Source organism: Amblyomma mixtum, chromosome 5 (genome assembly GCF_055824585.1).
Source record: "Amblyomma mixtum isolate Tamu chromosome 5, ASM5582458v1, whole genome shotgun sequence".
Lineage (NCBI taxonomy): Eukaryota > Metazoa > Arthropoda > Arachnida > Ixodida > Ixodidae > Amblyomma > Amblyomma mixtum.
Genome location: NC_143016.1, coordinates 53,997,228 through 54,025,052, shown reverse-complemented (window position 1 = coordinate 54,025,052; position 27,825 = coordinate 53,997,228). Strand labels below are relative to the sequence as shown.

The window sequence follows — 27,825 nt, the reverse complement described above, 5'->3', positions numbered from 1 at the left end:
ACTGTGGCGATCACGCGCCAAACACAAGGTTAGATGATGTTATATTAAGTGTATAGATGTTACATTATATTATATTTAAAACATTGGCTCTCTTTAGAAACTTACAAAGAAGTGAAAACTCGAGGAGTGCTTGCTCGCCTAAAAGCAATGCAGAATGAAATGGAATGTGTTCATTGTAAAATACAGTAAAAATTTTTTTCAAAGTTCTGCGAGATGTGAACAAGAAATTAAAATGTGATTAACTGTGAGCTCCTCACCACACATTTCACACACAGGTTTGTCTTTTTTTGTTAATAAGAAGCTATGGGTGATGTGTGTGTGTGACCTATGCGTAAACGACATAAAATTACTGAAACAGTCATCATTTTTAGTTGTTCGCGGATGCCTTAGACGACCACATTGTCATTTGCTGACTTCCAGTCCGTGATCAGGGATTCCGTTTTATCAATCACGTCGCGAATTTTAATCGGGTGACTGAAAAAAAAATGTTTCGTTTTGAACTCCAATTTACTCGTCAGTAATTCCTATTTTGCCTCCGAGAAACTGCTAACAGAGTCACCAAAAAATAAAAGCAACTGATTTTTACAAAGAACGAAAATTGGATGATGTCGTCCTCAGCCTCCGTTTGAAATGGTTACAGGTTCGGAGGTAAAACTTTCTGGACATCCATGGCGTGTATCGGCCACTCCTCTTTAGACATCTGTTTTTCAGCGCGTACACAAGAGGAAACAAAGACTTAGAACCCGTGCCGCACGGGCGGCATTCTCGAGTGGGTAATTGCGCCAGGCAGACTTGAAGCGCGGAGAGCACTCGGAGCTGCCGCAGGAGCGTGCAGGTCCATAAGGCTTGTCCACTGTGGGGCCGCTTATCAGTGAAGCCAGGGTTCACCATAACAGGTGCGTGCAACCAAGCTAATGAGTTGGCAAACACGGGCCCAGTATTTATACCCGGCCGAAAAACATCCCGTAACCTCAAAAAGACGGGACTCAGACGGCATCGGCCGTCATGGAGGCCCGTTGGCAGCAGCTCCTGTGCCTTGTAGCGTACTTCACTGCAGTGCTAACGGCGGAAAAGGGTGAGCTCCTGAATTACCGTCGGCTGCAGATATTTTTGTGTGTCCCGTCTTTTCAGTGCTTGTTTAAAATCAGGGTTTTACAAGATTTAGCTACAGCGCTGGTATGTAGAGGGAACGCATTTGTAAACGCAGTGACTGTCACTGTTTGTTGACGATAGATTTTTTTATTATTTTTTTACTCTTCAGATCGGCCAGATTCCGTGTTGGCTTTAATTTGCACGAGTGGAATCCGACACGAATTGTTTGCTTCATATATAGCGCTGTTTTTCAGATTTTTTTTTCGATAGATGATGCGCAATTCTTCGGGCTCGGGGGCGCAGACCGCACCTTGTCGTGCGGAAAATTATTACGTCCCCGTGCTATAGGAAATTAAAATATTGTCCAGTGGAAGGAGGGGGGGGGGGGTGCGGATGAGATAGCATGCTGCCTGTAATGCGTATTATCTATAGTGACAGTACGAGTGGGACGTTTCAACGTAGGTCCCGGGGGTAGAAAAACTGATGATGCCGCCTCTACGCAAGAGAGGGCGAATATTCTGGGAGTTTTCTTTTTCTTTTACACTGTGCTTGGAGTGACATTTCCTCGTTGCTTTTTTGTTGCTCGCATTTTGTTGTCGGATTTGTTATAATTCCTGTTTTGTGTGACTTAAGTACCACGCAGTTTACGAAGAGCCTTGGTAAAATATAAAAGCAGATGTTTCATTATTATGCAACCGACAATTCCGGCCTCCACTAGGGCGTGAGGAATACACTTTGTTGCATCTAATTCGTTTCTTCGTAAGTGAATCTGCCTTCGGTTCAAACGAGAACGTTACATTTACCACTGGGACACAACATAATAATGCATGGTTGCAAGCAAAGCCAACAACCCAAGTGTAAGGTTGGCATTGGGCTACCTACCTCCTTACATATGCTCTTTCTTTCTTTCTTTCTTTCTTTCTTTCTTTCTTTCTTTCTTTCTTTCTTTCTTTCTTTCTTTCTTTCTTTCTTTCTTTCTTTCTTTCTTTCTTTCTTTCTTTCTTTCTTTCTTTCTTTCTTTCTTTCTTTCTTTCTTTCTTTCTTTCTTTCTTTCTTTCTTTCTTTCTTTCTTTCTTTCTGTCTTTCTTTCTTTCTTTCTTTCCTTCTTTCTTTCTTTCTTTCTTTCTTTCTTTCTTCCTTTCTTTCTTTCTTTGTTCCTTTCCTTCTTTCTTTCTTCCTTTCTTTCTTTCTTGCTTTCTTTCCTTCTTTCTTTCTTTCTTTGAGGTGCTAATGCCCTAACGGCATAAGCAGTTTGCCATAAGTAAACCTGCATGATCGAAGAAAAGGAAAGAGCTCGAAGAAAATCCAAGGCTGTGGTCATCTTCTGTACATTTTTTTCTTCCACGAATTTAGAAGTAGTAGATGAAGCCATGACCAAAATCTTATGTTTCAAATGTATTTAAGTATTTGATGACGGATTCGAAAGATTGTTAATGAATCGGTCTCGAATTCAGCCCTGATATTTTCTTGGCTATTGGCGCAAGCCAGTCCGGCACACATAGCAAGCCGGCATACATATCTTTAAACATATTCGCAAACAAAGGTACCTTGTTGAAAACAATTAATTAAAATACCTGCAATTGTTTTCTGCATACATAAAAAAACACTTCTCACAAGATGTGGAAGGATATTCACAGGCACAACAGTCCTCGTGGTATCAATAATGTGTGAATGTGCCTACCACCACTTCGTATACAAGGACAAAAGATGCGAGTTTCTGTGCAAGCACCACCACTGGTGAAGCCCCATAGCTGCATCATGTACTGCCCAGTAAAATGCTTAACATAAAATGCACCAGGAACTTAAAAGGATACAAAGAAATGTCGCACTGCATAACAATTGAAAATCTTCTTTAAACGCAGAGGTGCAAGAACGGCAGCATTGAGGCGGACAGTAGCAGGCGACAACACCTAAGCTAACTTGTTTGCAATTTGCAGTCACTCCAGGTCCCAAGGAAGAACACAACGCAGCTTCGAGCTCAGCTGCAAGTTCAGTCACAGGAGTGCTGCTTTCAGAGCCAGCATTAAACGCGAGTACCATTTCGCCCGCCGATGAAGCCTTCCAGCGGCGCCTGAACATGCTGCTGAAAGAGCAGAAGCTTGTGCTGCCACCTGAATCCAACCGTCGGTACCGCCGTGCAACCATGCAGAAAGCTGCGGAAGTCTGGGCGCTGTTCCGGGAAAATCGTAAGTGTGCGTGCGTGTAAAGGAGCAGGCTGTTTCGTTTCTACGAACATGCGTCGGGTATATTTTCGCTTCTCGCACAAGGCGCCTTTCGACTTAAGTATAGACGCGGAAACACCAAAACCTACATCGTACATGTAGCATACGCGTCCTTTTTTCGTTTCTTTTTGTTACCTTAAAAGACCCCTTTCTGGGAATCACATAAAAGGGGGAGGGGGGGATTACGTGTAGATGATGATTACAGGTTTTGCATATGAGAAGACACGGTTGTCGCGAACGTAGATGAGGAGGTGATGGCTGCAACGGCAGGAGGAAGGCTGCTCCAGCCAAATAGCTGTTCGAGGAAAAAGTGAGCCAGTAAACGTAGCGCTTCTAGTAAGTGGTCGAGCAATACGAAAAGGTTGCAAAATGCGGTAGGGTATGTGTGACGGTAGAGCTATATATGGGGCATGATTGAGCGAACTATGAAATACGTTACTAACCAGGCAAAGACTAACGATATCGACGACGAGTGCCAACGTTCAAAGGCTCGGATTGAAGTTTTAATGCCGCTACGCTGGTTTTAAAGGAGTAGACAGAATAAATTGATCTTAGAGCGGGATTCTGTTAACCTTGAAGTGCATTAGCTATTGTGAAGTACAATTAAAGAATGAAGCGGAAGACACCCCTCAGAAGAGGCCCGTCCAGCCAATGGCATCGAGGGATTTTCATGACGCTGTGGTTAATAATATTAAGTCGCGGCTAACCCCCTGTCATCTGCTACCCCCTGCTGCCTCTGCTAGTAGTTAAAAGTGGATTAACCATGGCTTCATGAAAATCGGTCGACACCGTTTACTGGAGGTCCTCCTTTGAGGGACATTTGCCGCTTCGTTCAAGAGCTGTGTCTGACCGTAGATAAGGACGATGTCGGTTTCGGACTGGTGATACGCATTCTAGCCTCTACCTGATGAGCGGTTTATGTGATAGTAATTTTACATGCCGTAGTAGCGTAAGCTTAGTGCTAGAATAGTGGCCTAAGCTAGAAATTTACGTTGAATAGGCAGCAATAATGGCCGCTATAAATCGTGCCATGGCCCTCTAGGAGTCAGGACGAGTTGTAATTAAGACTCCATCTACCTGGCTTTTTAGCTACAACTGCGTTACGCTTGATTCCAATAGTGGCCCGTCTTTCATTTTCGGCTGGTCAGTGAGCTAACCTAGGGTTGAAGAAGTTTATTTTTTGTTCATAAAAATCTCAGTTAAATTGGTTCCGATCACAAAAACCAGCGCAAGAATGTCGCGCAGCGCACTCCACACTACCTGTACTTTCCAGGTTCTCAACATTGAACCAAGTTATAGCTTCTAAACTTGGATTATATCGCACAGGCCAAACAATCGAGGTGCCTCAGTACTGCGACATTCAGTTGATGATCCCCAGGCGGCGTGAATCTAATCACAGGATCTATTACGGGGCCGCTTTATTCGGAGGCGTGATACTGAAGCGTCTATGTTTTGTGTGGCGTCAGAGCACTTTTAAGAAAGCCTGGCGGTCGGAGTAGATCAGGAGCCCTCCATTGCGGAGTCTCTCATAGCCCCCGTATAGCTTCGGGACGTTTATTTTGTTGTTTTGTATCGAACAAGAAGCTATAAACACTATTTTTACGGCAGCCGCTGTGAGTCCTGAGGCGCAGACCGGCTGTCCGCTGCCGGAGAAGGAGGAGTGCGAGTCCACTGTGTACCGAGGCATCACGTGGCCGGCCACAGCTCGGCAGAAGTGCGCGGAGTTGGACTGCCCCACCGGCAACGTCGGTAAGCCTTCCTCGCGGTGGCGAATACCGCACACTTTGTATAGAAACTGCGACGAACACAACGAAAAAAAGAACGGACGCAACACAGGAGCTATTGTGCCGTTATCAACTTTGTTCTGCCAGAACATCCGATTGTTTGCCAATCGACACTTTTTGGTCATCAGAACTGTGGCCGTCATACTATTGACGAAGGGCTTCTAAAAAAAATAATAAAGGATAATGAACATTTGCAAACGCGGAAAATGGGTCGATGTCCTGAGATATTAGAATAAAAGTGCTTTAGAAGCGGTACCTTTTCAAATCACTGAATAAACAGTGCAAAATTAGCGGTTTTTCCTCACGAATTCACATCCCTTTGGAAATAGCTTGTGACAGGTATCTTTGAAAGCTTTTATTTTCTGGCCTTGGATATTAGGAATTGTTCTAATACGGTGCGCAAAAAGTTACTGTTTAATTCGCATTAAAGCAATCTGGGGCTTTATACGTTTCTGAATAAACAGACCTAAAGTAAGGTTTGCTGTGAGAAATAATTCTCACAACACCATTCTCGCGGATTTAGACTAGGTCAGCGTTCTGATGGGTGAGTAAAGTTCTATAAGGAAAAACTGCTTGTCACATTCTCTCCTTCCAAGAAAACAGCGATCCTCCGGCGATTTATTTGTTAAGCCTTCAGAACAAGGTCTACCATTCTGCTTCAACAGCAGCTGTGTAAACTCAACGCTTGAGCTTTTAAGACGCTATGTGTACAAAGCGAAGCTAGCAGTTTTTGCTAAGAGTGGAATACACCTCGCGGTGAGTTCTTCACTTCGAGTGAACGAAGCACCCTTCATATCGCAATTGGGGTGGTCTTTTGCACCATCTAGCGAACGCAATGAACAATTACTGACTAAGCAGATAACTTGCTTGCACGTCATTCTCCATTTTCTTGCATACAGACTTTGCGACCAGTAATAATTTAAATATCTTTTTCTAAATTTCAAAAGTCATGTGGTTGATTTTAAACAAAACGTTATTGCACGATCGCTCGGGCGCTCGTAATTTCAGCATCAGTGGCACATTGTTCAAACTTCTATACATGTCTTCAAAATATTAACTGTTATTTTTCTGCGTTGAGGACTGACTAAAAAGCTTTCCTGAAGCCTGTATATGCTATTCAGGCGGAAAATGTGTTTGTTTTGGGCCAAGGCAACCAAGGGCGACAGAAATGCTTCGAGGATTAACAGACATGGAGAAGAAGCGCCGTTTATAGACCGTAGCCTGTTTATAAGTGTTGGTTCACAGGTATTATGACATGGTGCTGCAACTCCAGGGGCTTCTGGAAGTCACCGCGTCCGAACACAGCGCAATGCGTGCAGCCGTCCGTCCTATTGCTGAAGAGTCAGGTAAGGTTCTGTGCCACGAGGTTTCGGCACACGCATGCTGTAACAGAGTTTTCATTCTTCTTGCAGATGACTTCAGGCTCGAAGGTGAGACAGACAACGTTTTTTCTCTTTGTGCCAGAACAGCGAATTACCACCGCCTACATATAAAAAAAAAGATAACAGCTGCAATCTTGTGTCCCACAACTAAAATTCCTCTCCTTGTTAGAGTATCTTGCAAAACATGTCGCAGTTACTAAGCTCGGCACAGTGAACGGTGTTAGTCCTTCATAGCTCCGAGGGGTCTGTCCAGATCAGGCGAGTACACATGCTTTATCTAGATCTCCTCTGAGAATACTTCTGGCAGGTACGGGCACGAGAACACGAACTTTTTTCGGCACCAGTTCGTACGCCAACCTAAAGCTATGAAGGTATAATTCAGCTCTTAAATATACCAAGGGTTTAGTGAAACCATTTTTACAGTGGCCCCTGTATAACGGACTTTCCCAACACCGGATCAGGTCGCGCGATCGAATTACGACTGCGGCGGTCGCGTTTCAATGGAGCAATATGCAAAAACACCCGTATTCTATGCGCTTGATAGGATTTTAAAGAATTCAAGGCGGTCGAAATTAAGCCTGAGCTTTCTTCCACGGCATCCCTTATAGCCTATTAGCAGCCTCGGGACGTTAACTATGCATACCAACGTAGGTCACACTACGAAGAAAAAAAAAGGTTGAGAGCGCCGTGCTGACTTCGAATTAAGGCTTCTCGGGATCAATTCAGGCTGCTCCTACCACAGTGCTATAAAGCTGATCCGCACTAGTCGTTGCTGGGTCAACATCCACAACCCAAAGGCTATCGCGAGGGTACGTTGAGCCCATCTCACCACGGCTGTAAAGAGGGCTGACTGAGTTTAGCCTCAAAAGGGCGTCAACCAACCGTAAGAGGCAATTTACATCTTCAGTGTGACAAAAGAACTTTATTATTTACACAGTGGCCGACAGCCAGCATGCTGCCGGTAAGAAATGAGGTGTATGTCCCGCCCAGCTATATGGCAGTTCGCCCAAGTTGAGTGGGTGGTGCTGGCACCCGTAAATGGTGTGTAGAAACGAAAAATAACGGCGGATGCTCGTCTGTGAAATCATTCGGTGCCGTTGCTGGCTAGAGTGAACGGAAGGTCCCTAGGACTTCCTCTGCGGCAACCAACCTAAGGAAGCAAGTGGAGTTAATTGGTAGTTGTTCAACAGCACCGACTTAATAACCAGCGTGAGACACAAAGAACGGGAAAAGACTCTCACAGGACTCAGCACTGAGTCCTGTGACAACCCTTTTTGCCATCCTTTGTTTTTACTCGCTGATCACTTCGTCGGAGCAATCAGTCGTATTTCCAATTACTGAGTTGTAACTATTACAAAAGCTGCATGTCTCAACGACAGTACTACGAATAAGGCGAGCTACTAGGCTCATTTAAGTTCAGGTTAATCTTTCAATAATAAGGGAGTAATTACTCATTGGCATCCACCCAAGCGCAGCCATACGGCTACAAAGGAAAGCTATACAGCTTTCTCAGAAACTTCGTAGTTAAAGAAAAATTCGTCCTGGTCCGGGGTTCAAACCCGGGACCACCGCTTCACCGGAGCAGTCGCTCTACCAATTGAGCTAACCGGGACGGCAAGCTTATGGTAGGGCGAGAGCGAATTGATCAGTAACTCGAAGTGGGAAGTGTGTTGGTCAAATGTTTAGGGGAATCCCCCATGGTGGAGTAGATTTGTAATAAGGGAGTAATTACCACGTTACCCCGAACCCCGCACCAGGACGAATTTTTCTTTAACTACGAAGTTTCTGAGAAAGCTGTATAGCTTTCCTTTGTAGCCGTATGGCTGCACTTGGGTGGATGCCAATGAGTAATTACTCCCTTATTACAAATCTACTCCACCTTGGGGGATTCCCCTAAACATTTGACTAATCTTTCAATAGTTCATTTTTTATTCTACGGACCTTGAAGGCTCACATTTGTATACTTGTAGACCTTAAAGCACAGCTTTCGGGAGCGACAAACATCGAACTCGCTGTCATCTTCCACCATGTCTATTTATATATCCACACAACAGAGTTGGTTGACTTCAGCCAGGGATCGGCACAAAATAACAACAAAATTAACACAATACGCAAACTGCTCTATACAGTGACTTAATAAAAGGACATACATACAGACTACAAAATGAAAGCTATGGAATGTAGTGTGCGCGGTGATTGGGTACCTTCGTCGTCGTCACAGTGCCAGTACATCTTAAGAACAAAGGATGACGTCTACTCCTCAGAATCATGTGATCTGCATCTAATGGAACGTTGGATCGTTGCTATCGCCAGCTGTTCGCTAGTAACAATTCGCAGTCTTTCGTCCCTCAATTTATGTGGGTCTCAGCCACCCGGGCTATAAAATGGGTCCTTTGAGAAAAGAGGAATGGAAGCAGGAGGTCCAGAGTTACTAAAAAAAAGGAATGTGAAGCCACAGGACAAGCACCTGTTGCTTCACATTTCTTTTTTGTCCTCGTATCCCTCTTTCTTTCGGTGAAAAATTAGCAAATTTCGTTAGTTTCTTTTTCTTTTTTTTTTATGCAGCTCTCGGGTCCTTGCAACTTTGGCATGGTCTCTGTTTTCTTTCCATGTTTTCTTCGTATTGATCTGCACGATCAATACGGTGTTAGATGTTCCTTCTAGGTATTCAAGTTGTAATTTTTACCACCCCTTATGTAATACCCTCGTGAAGAGGGCCTTTAGGGGTATCTTGAAAAAATAAATAAATAAATAAATAAATAAATAAATAAATAAATAAATAAATAAATAAATAAATAAATAAATAAATAAATAAATAAATAAATAAATAAATAAATAAATAAATAAATAAATAAATAAATAAATAAATAAATAAATAAATAAATAAATAAATAAATAAATGTCAAATACTTATCTTCCGCCGGGAATACTTCCAGGAAGCACAGGTTTCTTCGCCAACATTAGAAGCACTCGTAGTTTTATCTACTGATAAAGCAGCTTATTTTCGCGCCCATAGCAACAGAATCATCATCTTAAAGTGGCCAGGAGTGTATTTGCTCCTTATGTAATGTGCGCAGAATAAGGGGCCACAAGGAGAGATTTCCAGCGATTTTCACTGAAAGCATTGCTCCGGCATTTGACCAGAGTCCACGAGAGCAAGCACGAGCCTCGAGACAACCCTAGTCCGCATCGGTCGCCTGTTCCGCTACACGTGCCATCTCTGAAACAAATGGTTTGGTTTGGTTTATGGGGTTTAACGTCCCAAAGCGACTAAGGCTATGAGAGACGCCATAGTGGAGGGCTCCGGAAATTTCGACCACCTGAGGTTCTTTAACGTGCACTGACATCGCACAAATGAAAAAGCCGCAGAGACAATAAATCATAGTAACGAAGATCTGGCCCCACGATGTTGCAGTAAGGACTGAAATTTCTGACAACAATGATATGTGGGGCTCAGCGTCCGAAAGGAACCTACGGGCTATAAAGGACGCGGAAGTTGAGAGCTCCAGTTTGATTGAGACTACCTGGGGTTCTTTAACGCGCGCTGACATCGCGCAGTACTCGGTCGATTTTGCATTTCACCTCCGGCGAAATGCCAATAATTTTCAAATTCTCGGCCTCTCTTTATAATTCACAATGTAAGCAAACAAATATAGTCTAATTGTTTGCTCACTCTAAGCATTATGAGCACTAAATATCAAGAAGCCAGCATGCTGTTAAACAGTTAAAAACGTCGCATTTTCCCCATCCAGCGGGGCAGAATGAGACGCCCCTTCCAAAATTCACTTTATGCAGTTTTCGTGTAAATGCACACAAAATTGGCACCTTGGGCACCAACACCATCCTTGTGAGCCTGTCTACATTGAAAACACCGCACCCAGACAGAACCCAGAGCAGCTTTCTTCTATGACCCGTTACAGACTTTTCACTTCTTCAGCCAGGCTTCGCAAGTAGCCTGCCTACTCGAAATTTTTTCACTTCTTTGCCTGCTCTCTAAGTCTTTTTATGTTTTAATATCACGGTTGTTTCTTCTTCCCGTACTCTTTGCCGGATGAACATTCGGTTGTCATCTATTCGCGGCATGTGAATACGACATTTTGAACGTGATTTTGGGTCAGATCGAATAGAGGTTGTTTCACTGTCCAAGTGCTGTAATATAGCAGTGCTTGCCCGCCGCAAAGACCGCGGGACTTGAATTCTGGTGCAAGCTTGTGCATTTTCCTCCTCTTGATATTCCTTCACTTTTTTTTTTCTTTTTACTATGGTGCACTGGGAGTCTTTAAAACGCTTGTTGGCGTAGGCGCTGCTTGACGCTCTCCGGAGCTTCCTTTCGTGCCTCCTTTCTTGTGGGAGTGGCAAAACCAGGGCAGAGCATTGGAGAGAGCAAAAAAATTAATAGTTACTTTTGGCATTGCAAAATACCACAATGGGCCATTTTGCCCCACTGGTAGGTTGCTGCTAAAATAAACCCCTCGCAATAACGTGAGGCGCAAAAACATTTCTGAATTTCCCAAGCGATAACACTACATTCCAGTTGTAATAACTAAACACGATAATCCAGGACGCTGCATAATTTCTTGCCCTTCTGACTGCTTTTTCGTTTCCCAACACAATTTTTTTCTTCCCTTTGAAGAGGCTAGTCTCACCACCCTTGAGTTGCAGTAGACATGTGTTGGGTTATTACAGTTACGTACCCGATTGATATCTGCGCACGTTTGTAGGTTAGGGGCGCTAATTGACAAAATATTGCGTTTAGCTCTATGTCGCGTTTTGCCAGTCTCTCAGCGTCAAGTTTCTTTCTACATCTCCATGCTATCCTCTTTTTTTTCTTTTCTGTTCTGCTTCGAAGACTTATCTTCCACCTGCAATATTTCTAAGAAGCGCGGGTTCCTTCGCCAGCACCAGAAGGGCTCTCAATTTTTATCTACTGATAAACCCACCTAAGTTTGGGCACCTAGCTACGGCATCCTCCCCAGAAAGTGGCCAGGCGTGTCCTCACGTTCTTCTATTTGCTCTTAACGTAATGTGTGCAGAGGAAGGGATCACAAGGAGCAGTTTCACAACGCTTTTAACTAAAAGCATTGCTCCGGATTTGGCCAGAGTCCAGGAGAGCAAACACGATAACCTCGAGCTAGTCCTCGTCCGCATCGACCACCTGACGTCGCCACTTGTGCCATGTCTGAAAAAAAATTGTAAAGCCGGAGAAACAGCCTTTGAAATTAGTACTGTTCCTCTGCGATTTTGGAGTAACGACTGGAATTCGTGGCAACAGTGCGCGCGGTCAATAGCCTGCGATAATCGGACGCAGAGTGGCCGACAGTCCTGTGTGATGGCTAAGTTTCACAAACATATGTAATTCAAAGAGACGACAGTGTCGGACGAACTGCGTCGTAGTCACACACGCTGTCTTCGGTAAAGCGCTGGATAAAATTCCAAGAACAAAGACGCCATTCTCAGTCTGCCACGTTTCTATCCTTAATATAAATCTAATTGTAAAACATGTACGATCTCTGCACCCAATGTGGCTCAAAACAATCCTTTAGTGAAAACTCGCTAAATGAGAAAAGGGAAATGATTTTATGTAAAAAAAACATGCTCTCGACCAAAAAGTCATGAGTTGGACAAGGGCAGCATACTTATTTCTACCCACCTGGTGGTATAACACATGCTTAAATATCAGTGTATTCGGTTCTTGTACTTCGCCCTTAAGGAATTGCAGCCGCCGAGGAAGAAATCGAACTCATAATCTTGTGCGTGGTGGCAGGAGTCAATGCCAATTAAGCCATTACAGTGAACCTGGGGAAGATTCCTATGCTTCAATACCAGAAACAAAGGCTGCGACAGACCAGCTGTGTAGGAAGTGCTTCGCAAAATAGATGACGCAATGTACATAAACATCCTTTTAAAGAATCTCCAAAATAAACACCACCTTCCATGCTACTAAAACAATCTCCGGTGGAGTCTCACGCCGATTTCGCACAGCAGAAGTACCTGGCCGACATCATCGAGACCGTCAGCGAGTTTGTGAGCAGCAACTCGCTGGAAGTAGGAGGCGATCTGGTGGCCATTGTGGACCTTCTGGACAAGGGCGTGGTGAGAAGCGACACTGGCGACATCTACGCCGGCCGCATCGCCAGCGCCGCGCAAGCGGAGCGCGTGGGCAATCTCACGGCCAGCACTGTCGACGAACTGCTGAGAAGTGACAAGCCCTGGAACGAAGTGCCCATGGTGCGTCCGTGTAGGAATCCGAACTCCGTCCGTCCGTCCGTCCGTCCGTCCGTCCGTCCGTCCGCCCGCCCGCCCGCCCGTCCGTCCGTCCGTCCGTCCGTCCGTCCGTCCGTCCGTCCGTCCGTCCGTCCGTCCGTCCGTCCGTCCGTCCGTCCGTCCGTCCGTCCGTCCGTCCGTCCGTCCGTCCGTCCGTCCGTCCGTCCGTCCGTCCGTCCGTCCGTCCGTCCGTCCGTCCGTCCGTCCGTCCGTCCGTCCGTCCGTCCGTCCGTCCGTCCGTCCGTCCGTCCGTCCGTCTGTCTGTCTGTCTGTCTGTCTGTCTGTCTGTCTGTCTGTCTGTCTGTCTGTCTGTCTGTCTGTCTGTCTGTCTGTCTGTCTGTCTGTCTGTCTGTCTGTCTGTCTGTCTGTCTGTCTGTCTGTCTGTCTGTCTGTCTGTCTGTCTGTCTGTCTGTCTGTCTGTCTGTCTGTCTGTCTGTCTGTCTGTCTGTCTGTCTGTCTGTCTGTCTGTCTGTCTGTCTGTCTGTCTGTCTGTCTGTCTGTCTGTCTGTCTGTCTGTCTGTCTGTCTGTCTGTCTGTCTGTCTGTCTGTCTGTCTGTCTGTCTGTCTGTCTGTCTGTCTGTCTGTCTGTCTGTCTGTCTGTCTGTCTGTCTGTCTGTCTGTCTGTCTGTCTGTCTGTCTGTCTGTCTGTCTGTCTGTCTGTCTGTCTGTCTGTCTGTCTGTCTGTCTGTCTGTCTGTCTGTCTGTCTGTCTGTCTGTCTGTCTGTCTGTCTGTCTGTCTGTCTGTCTGTCTGTCTGTCTGTCTGTCTGTCTGTCTGTCTGTCTGTCTGTCTGTCTGTCTGTCTGTCTGTCTGTCTGTCTGTCTGTCTGTCTGTCTGTCTGTCTGTCTGTCTGTCTGTCTGTCTGTCTGTCTGTCTGTGAAAGTAGGGCACTGTTTTAGCGTACACGTCGTCATTACGAAAAGAGAGATGCTTGCTCTACAGGACCAAAAAAACACTATCGATCATTTTCTTAGCGTGTGCTGGAAACATGATGAAAAAAAGGAGAGAGAGATGAATGACATAAGTTCTTCATTACGGCCTTTTCTCTGTAGTTTTGTAAACTTGGCAAGACTGCCGGTTATGTTAGCACAGTTATAGACGCATCATTTATCACCAACACACATTTTTAACTTCTTATTTAATGCAGTCAGTATACCATAACAAGCAGTGATAAATATCAATTCATACAGATTTGTGTATTCGGCAACATTTTGCCACCTATTGCTATATGCGTCATTGATTGCTATATGCGCCATTGTTTATTTTTCAATAGACAATACTTCTTAAGAAACACAGGAAGAGGAATTTAAGCACCAGGACAAAGTCCTGAGAGCAAAGTTTGCAGATGTGCTCAGTCCATCGCGCCGTTGATCAGAACGGCGCAGTAGGCTGTAAACTCTTTCAGCAGACGGTGCTTATGCCAAAGTATCGACAGTATTCTAGCCCATATAATACTGTAGCCCGACAGCAAGAACTTAAAAAGAGACTGTCAGTAAGAGAACAGTCGATAGCAAACCTCAAGTAAAAACTTTCATAATGCGCATAGCGACAAAGAGCTTGATGCTTCCATGAGTCTCAGCGAGTGTTCAGCGAGAAGGGACATGCAACACTAATATTTGCCACCCTTTGGGTTTGGAAGCAATCAGCTGATGACTTCTTTAAGTGAAGGGCGCACAAAAATGGATACAAAGTGAGTCAGGGACGTAAAAAGCGCAGTTTACTCGACTGCACCCTGTCTGCGCCCCTATGCGAGCTGCAGAACAATGAACCGCTTCCAAGTGACCCAGTTCGATGCCCTGCTGTGACTACTCTCCTTTTTTCTTCTCCACGCAGCAAACGCGCCACAGCTGCGCGACAACACTGCTACTCATTATGGATGTCGCCGGAATAATCCTCAGCACCGCCAGCAATCAAGAACAACAGACGACCCTCAATTTCGTGAACTTCCGTAAGCATGAAACAGTTCTCTGCGGCCGGATTCATTGTTTTTTTTAGGCATAGTTTTTCGGGAAATGAATGGCAAAGTAACTGTCTCACTTCTCGGCGGATAGCTCAACCGGGCCGCGAGGGAAGGGAGGAAGGTGGGAGTGAATGAAGAAAGAGAGAAAGAGGCGCCGTAGTGGAGGGCTCCGGAATAATTTCCACCGCCTGGGGACCTTTAACGTGCACTGACATCGCGCAGCACACGGGCGTCTTTCCGACTCGCCTCCATCGAAACCCGGCCGCCTGGGTTCGAACACGGGCACTCCGGCTTTTTGTCTTCACGGCTCCCTACATGCCATACAAGCGAAAAAAAAGGCGCCCAGCCTTTCTAATGGGCATCATTATGAACAGTGGGTTAATTCGGCCGCTGAGCCCAAGGAAGTTGGTTGGAATCTCAGCCGCGGCGGCTGCGTTTCGTTGGAAAGGAGATCCAAAAGAAACCCGTGTGCTGCATGATGTCAGTACACTTTAAAAGAACCCCGGTCGGTCAAAATTATTACGAAGCCCTCCACTACCACGTCCCTCATCGCCCATGCGCAACCTTGGAATGTTAAATTTACTCCACATACCAAAAATCAATATAACCAATATAGAGAGTCCCATTGATGTTCTTTGTATAACGTTTCCTCGGAAGGTATGGTGACACATTTTTCTTTAACGGGAAGGGCATGCAAAGCGTGTGGTTTGGGTTCGTGCAACTCAACAATTTAGCAAAGCGCAGTTCCCCGCGTTCTATTGATGCAGAGCGAGTTTCTGAGAGAGACGTGGCGTCAGTGGCGCTAGTCCAAAGCCTGGCCCGCATGGATCGTTTTGATCGTTTCCACATCACGGGCGTCATGGACGTCATAGGCGTTTCAAGCGCCTGCTTCTTGCGCCCGTGATGGTGCAAGTTGGGCTGCACGGCGAGTTTTCGCGTGTGAGAAACGCCCCGTACGGGCCAGGCACACTGCATGTAAACGACAGCGTTTGTACAAAGGCACCATTTGATCGTGATTCAAGGGCAGTTGTTGCATTAGTCGTCGAACACAACACGCAATTCGGAACTTTTGGCGCAACTTGCTCAGAAAATTTTACCGCTTGCGCGAGAGGCACGAATTTACACTTTGCCATTTTATGAATGATAGCTAGCATATGGCCCACTGTCGACAGTCTAATATGGAGTGGTGTTTTACCGAAGGGTCGTGTACATGTGTGCCATTAGATGTAGTAGCAACACGCTGCAACTGAAGATCGTTTTTCGAGCCAGTAGTGTGATACACTCCAGGTAGTGGCCATTATTAAACATGAATGCCTTACTGAACGTATTTTCTCCGCAACACGGGACGGCATTCGTTTTTGCCATCCGCTTCCGAAGTGCCAGCCGTTGACTCGCGCAACGTTCTACTTTTCATATAGGAGCAAAGGCTGTCTTCAGTGAAAAATCCATTAAAGGACTGCTTCTTGTCGTTTTTGTCCGCTATTTTTCAACACAAAATTCTAAAATTCAATTAACTTTGAGCCGTCCCGATAAGTTGAACAAATTCCCTCGGTGGGTCATAACTTAAAGCGCGATAAAGTACACCCTTGCAATTGCGTAAGTATATGACTATGAGTCGTTAATTAAACTTGCATTACCTTCACTCGCCAACTAAGAGGAAGTGGTGAAGGCAGAAATTAGCATTTTGAGCTCGACTCAACCATGGCTCATCCATTGTAACGAATCCATCCACCACCCCACCATCGTAATGGTCATCATCATCATTATAGCCACAGCTCGTTATTCACCTGAACGAAATGTTCTGCGCAGCAGACAGATTCAGCGGGAGCTATAACCGGACCGCAAGTTTTTCTCTCCTTCAATCCTCGCAGAGATGAACATAATATCGAGCACGACCACCCACGTCGCGAACCAGACCATGGTCCTTCCGGGGCCCGGCACCGTCCTCAACCGAACGCAGAGCACGGCCCAGCTTCGGCTCGCCCGACACCCGAGCGACGAAGGCGGGAAGCCCGTGCGCGACAGCGGCGCCACAGGCGACGGCGGGGCGGTCGTGATCGTGTTTACCGAATTCCCGCACCTCGATAAGCTCCTACACGACGACGGGTGAGCGAGGCCGATTGCCTTTGCGAGTGTGTTTTCCGCGGACGGGCCTCGCGTCCTTTTGTTCCTGCCGCCATGATTACTCACTTGGGTGGGGGTGCGAGTGTGGGCGGACGCTGTAGGAGGCTATCGGGGACAAAACCAGCAGCGAAGAGGATCTAGGAAGCAACGCATTGGCCCTGAACTACGCAACACACAGTGCATTCATACCAAAGTACATTTCTGAACTTCATTCTCTGTCTTGCGTTCAGCGCAGTGTGGTGTTATATATCGCTTTTCTCTTCGCCCGTGCTTCGTACGATGGTTCAAAACCGTGCAAAAACCAACAAGTCAAAATACCTCCACGTATGAACACGGGCGCGGCCTACAGTGTCTTTTAGCACACAGAGGAGATGTGTCAATACGCACTCTGCGCAGCACATTCGCCTGTGGACGTGCACAGCTCGAAGTAGCAGTACAGAATGAGTGTTCTCGAAGTTCATCGCTCTCGAACATCAACGGAAAGCTCGATTTCCGCAGTATTTCTCAACAGAGTGAAACCGATAAGCGTAGGCGCACTCCACGAAAACGCGATGAGACATGTACAGGAAAGCAGCTGGCAAGAGCCAATAAGCTAAAGTTTAACAATAAAAGAGCATACGGAACTAACAAGCTTTGTTCGCGTCTTTCTGCGCTTTCATGACGAAGACAGAACCAATTTCATCTTTGCATATTTTTCTACGAGCACACATATCTTACACGTTCCTTTTAGTCGCAATAATCTAGTAGGCGTATAAACAAAACATAAACGTAAGGAATGCACAAAACGCCGACGCTAGGAGGGCGAACAAGATAGGAACAATGTCTACTTCAGATAAGCAGTAGATAGAGTGACCTCTAAGAGAATGAATACAATCAGGAAGATAAGAAACAGTAAAAGAGGCTCTTCATATTCATTCCTTTAAGTCGCATTAATCTAGTAGGCATATAAGCAAACCATAAACGTAAGGAATGCACAAAAAGCCGACGCTAGGAGGGTGAACAAGATAGGTACAATGTCTACTTCAGATAATCAGTAGATAGACCGAGCTCTAAGAGAATTAATGAAATCAGGAGGATAGAAAACAATAAAAGAGGCTATTCATATTCATGAAGCATTGCTCTGAAGGACTGAATCAGATGAGCACAAAAGCCATGCATGCATATTTAGCTTACCCGTAGGTGATCTCATAATTAGGGCACTTCACCCGGCCCCAGCCCGAGACTCAACGCTCGGGTCCGCTATATTACCACTCTGATGAGCGTCAGCGTCAGCACATTGAGAAGCGCGCTAACCAGGCCGCGGGCCGACAGCGCGCCTTTTAATGTGGTGACGCATGAACACGTAGTGCGCGAGCTGCAGGCGAACGGACCGCCGTGTGAATCGGCCTTTAACTGAGGCTCGGGTCAGGGCACTTTCCAGCACCCCAATAAAATGTTAATTACTTACTGAGTTCAAGTAGTCTCCTGCTCCACAAGTAAAAAAGTAGCTGGAAAAGCCGCTGAAATCGCGACAACACTTAAAAAAAAATGCAAAAAGAAGGCATGATAAGGCTTCTAGAACAACTGGCTTCTGGAACAGTGATCTTCTCTGTGAATAGCTCACAGGCTCCGAGAGGGAAATAAAACGGATTGCATACACCTGCAATAAACTTTGCTTTGTCTTTAGATTTTTAATCAGTCGTTTATTGTGGCCCGCGATGTATGAATGTTAAACCGACGTCGAAAACGAAGGAATGACATATTTTTTATGAGCACAATTTCGCGTGTTGATTTCATGGCAGCAGTGGCCGTGTTTCTATAGAGACGAACAGCAAAAACGCAAGTTTATTGCGTAATATGTGTTTGAAGATCCAAGGCGTCCCAAACCAATGAGCTCTTCTTCAATGGAATTTCTCGTAGCGTAGAGATGCGTTTTTGGCAGGCGAAGGCAGACCATGAAAGAGTATCTTAGAACAGACGGCTGCCCGTCGAGAAATCGAATGTAAGTCCTTCTCCAGCGATTCTTAATTATCAGACTTCAACTTATCAGTAGTGAGCGTTAACACACAAAAAAGAGCAAAAAAGATTCGGAGCGCCTTCTGGTATATCCGACGGCGTGTGCTCGCTAATAGCTTAAACAGCCCGTCAGCGATCATGTGTATCACCGTTGACGAATGCAGTGATGCAAATGAACAGTGTGTCATGCGTTAAAACGCTCCATTAAGAACGCCGCTGTAATAAGAGCCCGCTGTTGGATTTTGCGTGCTTTCTTATATAATGTGATTGAGAAGGTCGCGACGTCATAAAAACCGCATGACTACCAGTGGACAGAAAATTTGACAGTCATTGCGGCACCATAGCAAGCAGTGTGAATGATATCGTATTTTTTTCTTTACGAATGTGGTTAAAAAGGCCCACAAGTTTCTTTTTCTTAACTTCTCTTTAACCGTTCGAGGAGGCCAGGCGTGCGCTTGCGCAGTTACTTGGACATCCCACTGCGAGTGATGTTGGTAAAAGTCGGTCTACAAATGAAGTTTCGGTTATTCTGTGTCTAAAAACAATTGTTTGTATGGGTTTAGTAATAAAAGAATGTAAACATTTAAGTGCTGTAATTCCTTCATTTCCTAAACGTTTCAGGCAACAGTAAAAATAAAATAATACTGCTGTAATTTTCCTCGCGCGAGCAAACTGCATTAACAGACACTAAAAAAAAATAAAAGTTTAGTAATTTTTTTTCTCAGGCAGCACAGTGGCCCTGTTTCATCGGTGTCGTTGCTAGAACACTCCGAAATTACTTCAGCCAGCAATAACAAATTAAAAGTCGTACAGAGATCCTCTATGTATGTCTTGGTCAAAAGTCTTAAGGCCAAAGACTTTTCGCTTCAGCCCTATAATAGAGCTATTATGGCACTACTAAAGACCGATGGTCCTTGAAATGCTACCAAAAGGTTTCTTCTAGAAGCTTCCTGCTTGACTTGTGTTTTGAATAATCCGGTACACGGAGCATCCCAGACACAATAATTTCACTGCAGGTGAACGCTGTGCCCTTAGGACTTTTGACCAAGACAGTACACACAGGATTGAGTCCGGCATGTGCCCGCAACTTCAAGCTCGAGCCCAGTCCAGGTAGTGCGAAATAGCACATTTCCAGGCCCGACATGGGCTTTCCAGCCAGCCCGAATCCGTGCAGTTCTCTAAATGCTCAATTACTGACATCGTACTGAACCCTGCTTAGGGAGAGACGCACGCACTCAGTCATGCTACTCATCTTCCTCGTGCGCACGCACCCAGGACGGACGCCAAGAACCCGAAGCAGAAGCTGAACTCGCCGGCGATCAGCATCCGCGTCGGCACCGAAGCCCAGGGCCTGGTGCTGGGCGCCCACGTCGAATTGGCTCTTCCCATGCTGATAAACGAGGCCGAAAACCCCACCTGCGTCTTCTGGGACACGCTCATCAAGTGAGTTCACGCCCACGTCCCGTCGCCTCGTGGTATCTCTGTTATGTGGCTATGCGGCCAATTATGGACTCAAAAGCCACTGCGCGTCGTTGCTGCTTCAGTCTTAAACGCTCACACACACTCAGTATGCTATTCTGCGGCAGAACTGTGGTCCACCTTCAGCTATGTAGCATAACATCACGTCCCGAGGAGGTAATAAAGTTCGGAAACTGGTATCGGCCGGGAAAGACTCATTTGCTGCCTTCATCCTAAGCGTTCCGACACTCTCCTCCTGCTCTAAGTAAGCTTTCCCGGGTGATATAAATAGAGCGCCACACCGGACCTTCATTTTGCAAGTAAAATGCGACGCCCGGAAAGCCCAAGTTATTTCGATAAGCCCCGCGATAAGGAAGGAGAGCCGGTACAGAGACATGACGCTAAATGCGCCGTGCAGACCGTGCGATCCAAACTACAGTCCGATTGAGCAAGCTGCTTCCATCCAGCGCAGGCCGCACTGGAATTGCCGCATTCCACGAGTTACGTCCGCGAAGAAACTTAGCCGCGCATTTTTGAGCCGGATGAAAGTCCTGAGGCGCAGCAATGAGCGGAGCTTTGCGTGACATCATTGCGCAACGTTTGCGTTCTTCGACACGTAGCGCTTGGATCTACTGTAGCTTGGGGATAATTACAATCGCGATTGTATGCTTATGCTTTGCGAACGTGTAACAGGGCTGCCGGTCCGTCACTAATATAATAGGTGCGGCGTTCCTGCGAAGTGTCTGGATGGGGAAAGAGGTAAAGAGTAATGGTAAATGACAAGAATAATGCAGAATACAAGTGAAATCAGCTGATTATTTTTGTCGGTATCTAAGGTATCACTGCGATTCTTTCTCGTGCTTTTTGATATTAACACATGAGGCACTCCTCCAACTTTCTTAAACAACAGTTTTAATTGTGTGGCGACTGTGAAATATTGTATGATATCGTTATGCATATAGTCGTAGTAGTAGCATAATCTTAATTTAAAGATCGAGTAGTTAAGGCCGCCATGGAAACCAGATGGGTGCGTTTTCGACAATAAACAGGAAGAAACTACAAGCTGCCAAAGGGGATTCTGCGGATGTATTGCTTGTTAGGTTGCAGTCCTACGATATATGAATAATTTCGTTCATAAACAACTTCTCGTTGAAAAATGCTCTTTTCCGGAATTTCTTGCTGTGCTCATGCCTTTTGCCTTTACGTTTCTTGTTTTCTGATTACAGAAACGTAGCCGACCAAAGTGAGTTGCCGACTCGCATTCTATCAAAGTGGGCAGCTTGTCAATTGATAGGCAACGTGGTGCGCTGAAAACACTTGACGTGAAGAGCTTGAAAGCAAAGTCTCTTTTTTTTTTGCTTGCTTTCAGAGCAGAGAAAGGGTAATAGACTAAAAGCGGAAGGTCAGTACGGTAATTACTGACTTGTGCAAGCCCCGAGCTGATGAAATAGCAGCGAAACTTCAGAGATCAGTTTTCGCTCACTTTCATGGTTGTTCTTGTCTGCTGTGCTCGGTGGATGGCGGAATGTTTTAGCATTAACGCGTAAAATTATATAACAATGGTAACAAATTTATTTTGATTCGTACTCTTCGATACGTACCCGGTCTACATGGGCACACAATGCTTTCAAGAGGGTTCGAGGGTCGATGAGTGGGTAAACGAAGAATAAGCGTTAAAGTATAGTAAACAATGTTCAAGGCAAAAAAGAAGCTATCTACATTGCCCAATTAACATATAGATACAGGAAACACTAGACAGATATTGAAACCAATAATGTAACGCACATGTTTATTAACGCTTTCAAACCTCAGTGACCAACGTCTCCATCAGACAAGAGTACTTACACGGGCCGCAGCATCTGCAACGGTTGCAAAGCTACACGGAACGCTTAGCACGCTATAGAGGTACTGCAGCCAGTCAAGGGCAATCTATTTCGGAGGTACGGGGCGTACATCTGAAAACGAACACCGCGAAACGAGCTTACGAGATCGATTCGTCAAAAGCTGCTGCTTTGAAGCATATCAAGTTTGAACTTTCTATCTGCGTAGCCACATTTAAACTATTTTCCAGCACCTTAAGCAGCATACGCAGATGTTTCACTTCACGGAATAAATTCGGTGCTTGCTTCGATAACTTGCATGACAAACTGTTAGCTCCATCGCGTACACTGCTCGATTCGAGTCGCCCCACCATTTTTCCTTTGGTCACTGATTACCGCCGCTAGGGTTACATATTCCCAAGTGCTCATTTCCTCGCTGATGGCTCTTATCGGCCGACGGCCCACTTAGGGCAGGCCCGGACGTTGCTGAGCGGATTACTATTAACAGAGCACTCTATATGAGTGAAGCACTCTTATCGATCGGTCTTATCTAGGGTTGCGGCAAGGAACTTTGTACGTTTAGTTGCGTAGGTAAGAACATGCCTAGATGGATGCTTCCTAGAGCCCGCGTGTGTTCTTCTGGCAGCGACAGCTGCTTGAAAGACCTCCCGCAGTGTAAATGGCGTAGAAATAGTAGTATGCCGTAACAGAAGACTTGCTGTTTCTCTCTCCCGCCATAGAAAGAGAACTCAATTAAGAGGCCTTATTTTCCGATTATTTATTTTGTTTTCATTTCATTCGGTCCTGTGCCTTTGGTGGCTGCCCCCTTTGATGTGAATCGTGAAGAATGACGTCACACTTCTCATAGAAGAAACATGCAAATGAAGCCACACTTTCCACGCACACACCGCAACGCCGAGCCGGCGCATGCCAACCCGCCGAATCAAGACACACGAATTACGAATCCCGACACGTCTGACATGCCTGGCAAGCTTTATAAGCGCTACTTCCGTCCCGGGAAGGAAGCTGTGTGGCGATTGGTTTAGAGATTGGTGGAACTGAGTGACTGCGACACGGCCGGACTGGATGCGGAGGTGGTAGGGTGGCCATCGGCGACAGCCACCCTACCACCTCCTCATCTAGTCCGTCAGTGTCTCAGTCGCTACGTTTCGAGGTAGTAGGGTGGCTAGCGGCGGTGTCGAGACCAGACCGCTCGTGCTTGCGATTCGTCGTTTGCTTTCCCACATCATGCTGCCTTCGTCATGGTTGACGTCACGCTGAAATGAAATGGAAACGAAAAGCTACAAAATAGAGCTTTTTGGGGACACTTCCGAACGTCATCTCTGCTGTAATCAAGGTTGTACATAGCCTTGCCTTATATTTCAGCTTCCATGGCAACTTCCGTCAACCGTGCCTGCTAGGAGAGCAGCAAGCGCGCCGGCCCTGCGAGTTCCTCTCCCCTCTCAACTTCCACTCACACGCGCTTTCCTCGCCGGCAGCAAAACTGACTTGTGCTTCCGGGGACAGCTTTCGCGGCGGCAAAAAGCACTACAGAGGATGAGTAACCATGAAGAAACACTGCGCACGCACCCACGCACGCACCCACGCACGCACGCACGCACGCACGCACGCACCCCCCCCCCCCCTCCCCTCCCCCACACACACACGCACGCATGTACGCAGAGTATCAAAGATACAGCATACAAGCGCAGGGTAGCAACTGAAGTGTACTGGAATGGGCACAGTGAATTTTAAAAAAAATCGCGGCAAAAAGAGAGCGCGCAGGCACAAATCGCCGGGCATAGAAGGATTAAAAGGAGATAGAAGCGCAATATCGTATCCCCCCTTCCCCTTTTTTTTTCCATGAACGACGGGACGACATTGGGGTGCTTTTCTTTTTGTTTTCATTTCCCCTACCTCCACCCGGACACTTTTTTTAAGTCGCACGTGTACAGTGGCCAACTGACATCTCGCCTTTCCGCCCTTCCCTTCCGCGGACGCTCTGTAGTTATTCCGTTCACCTGTTCAGCGTGGGTTCCCGAGGATTCTTATCTCGGCTGCGACAGTTGCATTTTGATGGGCGCAGAATGCAGAAACATCGCTGCACGTGAGCATTCCGAGGTGGTCTTAACAAATAAGAATTTCCCCACTGCGGCGATCCTCACAGTCCACACAGCCTCTCTGGACGTTAAAACTCCGCAACCAGAGAAAAGCATCATGTTTCCCAAACTGTCGCAGTTGTGCAGCATAGCTTCGTCCCCTTGAGCGCATACCTTTCTCTTGGCCTCTCGCAGCGAGTGGAGCCCCGAGGGCTGCGAGGTCGGCAGGCGCAACGAAACTCACGTGGTCTGCCTCTGTCAGCACCTCTCCAACTTCGCCATGCTCATGGACCTGCGAGGAGCGCTGCCGCAGGACGAACGGGCCATGCTTCCCCTGCGGATCATCACCTGGACGGGCTGCAGCGCGTCCGTCCTTTGCCTCTGTCTCTGCGTCGCCGTCTTCGGCTGCTTCAGGTGAGCGGCTCTCGATTGGAGTGCACCCGCACTGCCGGACGATTGCTAACTGTGAAAGGCACTGGAAAAATACTTCCAAAGCGCCAAAATCTATTCACATCTTGTTAAGTTCCGTGCGAAGTTCAGAACGCTGCACCGTTGAAGAAGATAAACCTGGCGTCGACCGATGGCTCGCGTTGTCTGTGCCTGAGCTGCAATACAGGAGGCCACCGTACGATCACAAACATCTACTGATCGTGGACACGTATTTAGCTGTCAGTAGTTTTTAGAATTCGCCACTATAGTTGGCTGTCTCCAACTTTAGATCTCTCAGCACTCTAGGTGACAAGCCGCGACGTAAAGCTCCCTTTGCCTTTTAGGAAAGGTGAATACATTTTTAAGCGACAAATTAAGGTTGTGGGCTGTAAGGCATGCCGTAGTCGAATGCTCCGAATTAATTTTGATCACCTGGGATTCTATAATGTACACTACAAACACAAATACGCCTTTATGGTAGCAAAAAGGCAGTAAGTTGTCCTCCCTAGAGTAAGCTAGATAAAAGCTTACTCCCCTTTTCTTACTTTCTGGTTTTTCTTACTGAACTACAAGTTCAGTAGCTGAATGCCACAGCCAAAACAGTCCAAGTTTAGTTGGACAGAGTGTACGTCTATTCGTGTGTCTATTCGTGGCACAACAGTTATGATTTCGTGAGGCGATGCAAGACAAGCCACCTTGCTGCCTGAAGCTTTATTGTTGAGCATATCTGGTTGTTTTACTGCATAGATATTATCCCGTTCACTATTTGGTTTCATTCGACAACGAATAGCAGGGAAAAAGCCAGATGGCTTCTTAGTGGCAATGTTGCATTTTTCTTTTAATACTTCCGGTGCAGGTCTCTCCGCAACACTCGCACATCGATCCACCTGAACCTGTGCATCTGCCTGCTCATCGCGGAAGTTGTCCTCATGTTCGGCCTTGACCAAACCAAGCACAAGGTACAGATCGCAACCGTCTGCAACGAAGTGCTGTACGCTTTTTCAACCATAGTAGTGCTGGTAGAGGCGGGCTTCGTCAAACCACCTTGGTCATCGGCTAAAAAGCTTGCCACGATCTTTTATTCTCAAGAAGACGAAAAACAGACATCTGTCATGGCAAAGGAGACGGTCAGTGGTTATAAAGATTATTAAGACGGCGTTACCGGCGAATATAAATGCATGCATTGTGACCTGTCCATAGACCTGTTGTTCTTATTTAGTTATGCAGAGATGCGCATCTATTATACACACTTCTGCATGCTCCTATACACATATATATTTTATAAACACCCAAAGTAACGAAGATAATATGTGAATGTGCACGCTTCCTCTCTATGTTTGAGGGATAATTAAGCCGATACTTTATAAAGTGAGCAATGAATATAACGCGCCGTGTGCTTTACGCAGAGTATAACACGTCTTCTCGTCAGTATTGTATTTGTGATATGCGGGAAATTGTCTCGAGCAGCCACACGAACGAACGCTTATACTTATTCCTGACAGCGTGGTGAAGGATCGTTTATTTGTAAATGAGTTTTCGTTTAATCTTTCACTTGCAAAATAAATTAATGCACTTTCACAGTATGTTAAGAGCATGGAGGTTTATGACGCGGTGTAATGATATATCTCTTTTGTTTTGCAAACCGACCAAATTGTATTCTAACATCGATGAGTCGTGGATTATGTATGTACTGCTTTGTGCTATGTGGAGCAACTGTAACGCTGTGTTTTCTTGAATAAAGTATTTTTTAATGCAACGCAGTGGCTGATTGTCTTCTATTCTTTCCTCCCTTTTCTCCTTGCAACCATCAACTGTACCTCACCTCCCCCCATGCGCAGACGGTATGCGCAGTCGTGGCCGGACTCCTCCACTATTTCTTTCTGGCCGCCTTCACGTGGATGCTCCTGGAAGGCTTTCACATCACCTTCGTCCTGATTACCGTGTTCGACACATGGAGGAAGCGATACCTACGCTACTTTATCTTTGGATACGGCAAGTGCATTGCGACCAGCGCGACCCCACTCACGAGAGCTATCGGCTACACTCGATAGTTTCACACGGTGCACTCTAAAAGAAACGGCTCCAGTCTGCCGCGATACGCCACTTACTTGGTCTACCCTAAAAGATAAGTCGTAGAGCCGTTGAGTGACCTGCTTGAGTCTACAGCTCTGTAGGTTCGATTGAACGAACCGACAAACAAGCTGGTTTCTCGGACGTACAGTGGGTTGATGGTTTCCTCCCAGTTCCGCGTTTTGAGGTACAGATCGCTTACACGATGTAGACAAAGCAATGTCGCTAGAAGCCTGTAGCAGACAGATTGCACAAAAGGCGGCGAATTCTAGACACCCTCGGCTACGACGCCAATGTTATCAGTCTGATACTGCGCAAAAGAGAAGAGCCGGTAGGCTTCACGAATGTTGCCTTCATCAAAGCAAAAAAGATGATGAAAAAGTACGAAATTTTCAAAACAGATTTGGAATTGCTGGTTATTTTGCAATTTTACAAGACAAAGACGCTGCACAGTGATGAATTACCTTTTGGCTCCAAGGCGGGCATCGGGCTTAAAGCTGTTATTGATCTTTTTTCTGAGGGCATAATTTATAAACTAAAATAAGCACTAAACGACACAAAAAACAAGTGGTTTAGCCAGCTGGGGCACTACCGGTGTTCAGAACTGCAAGGAAGGGGTCAGGTAGGGTAGGGACCTTTATTTTTACCACAGGTTTGCCAGCAGCAATGGCTTTGCGAATCTCAAGAGAGGTCTCAACACTTCTGGAAAGACTATTTAGTTGTCTTTTTATAAATTCACAACTTTTCCGCGACTTTATAAACTGCGGAGAGTTGTTTCATGAGCAAATATTTTACTTTGGCTCCGCACAATTTATCTTGGAAACAGAAGTGCTTTGAAGCGCCGCACTCTATGGCTGTACATGGTGTACACGTCTGCCGCAGTTCAGAACACGCCATAGGAACAACAAACCATTATCGAATCTCAGGCGCATAATTTAAGTAGCATCGCGCAGAAGCTATCCGGAAAGCATACTCAGAATCAACATCTTGAAGGGTGTTTTAACAGAAGAAATGAAGAACTTCTGTAGCACTGCACAGTCGTCAGCAAAGGTCTATGAGATGAGGGCTTTTAGAAAATTTACGTCGGCGCCACTGGGCAAGGCAATTGCACTTATGCATGCAAGCAT

The 27,825-nt window shown here is 46.1% G+C and overlaps 1 protein-coding gene across 4 annotated transcripts; it reads left to right on the top strand.

Moving 5' to 3' along the window:
- Positions 1 to 986: 986 nt before the first annotated feature.
- On the top strand, positions 987 to 26,737 carry LOC149342197 (adhesion G protein-coupled receptor L2-like). 4 transcript variants are annotated; one of them, XM_089544478.1, is made up of 12 exons: positions 987 to 1,075; positions 3,039 to 3,278; positions 4,923 to 5,063; positions 6,344 to 6,444; positions 6,511 to 6,528; positions 12,463 to 12,708; positions 14,577 to 14,691; positions 16,575 to 16,809; positions 20,098 to 20,265; positions 24,395 to 24,613; positions 25,485 to 25,587; positions 26,467 to 26,737. In XM_089544478.1, exons 1-12 carry the CDS (start codon positions 1,006 to 1,008, stop codon positions 26,677 to 26,679), a joined length of 1,869 nt encoding a protein of 622 aa, XP_089400604.1. In that variant the 5' UTR covers positions 987 to 1,005; the 3' UTR covers positions 26,680 to 26,737. The 4 variants fall into 4 exon arrangements, with proteins under 4 accessions (XP_089400604.1, XP_089400601.1, XP_089400603.1 ...); XM_089544475.1 differs by having other exon boundaries at positions 3,030 to 3,278; XM_089544477.1 differs by having other exon boundaries at positions 3,030 to 3,278; positions 12,466 to 12,708; positions 26,467 to 26,734.
- Positions 26,738 to 27,825: the final 1,088 nt, after the last annotated feature.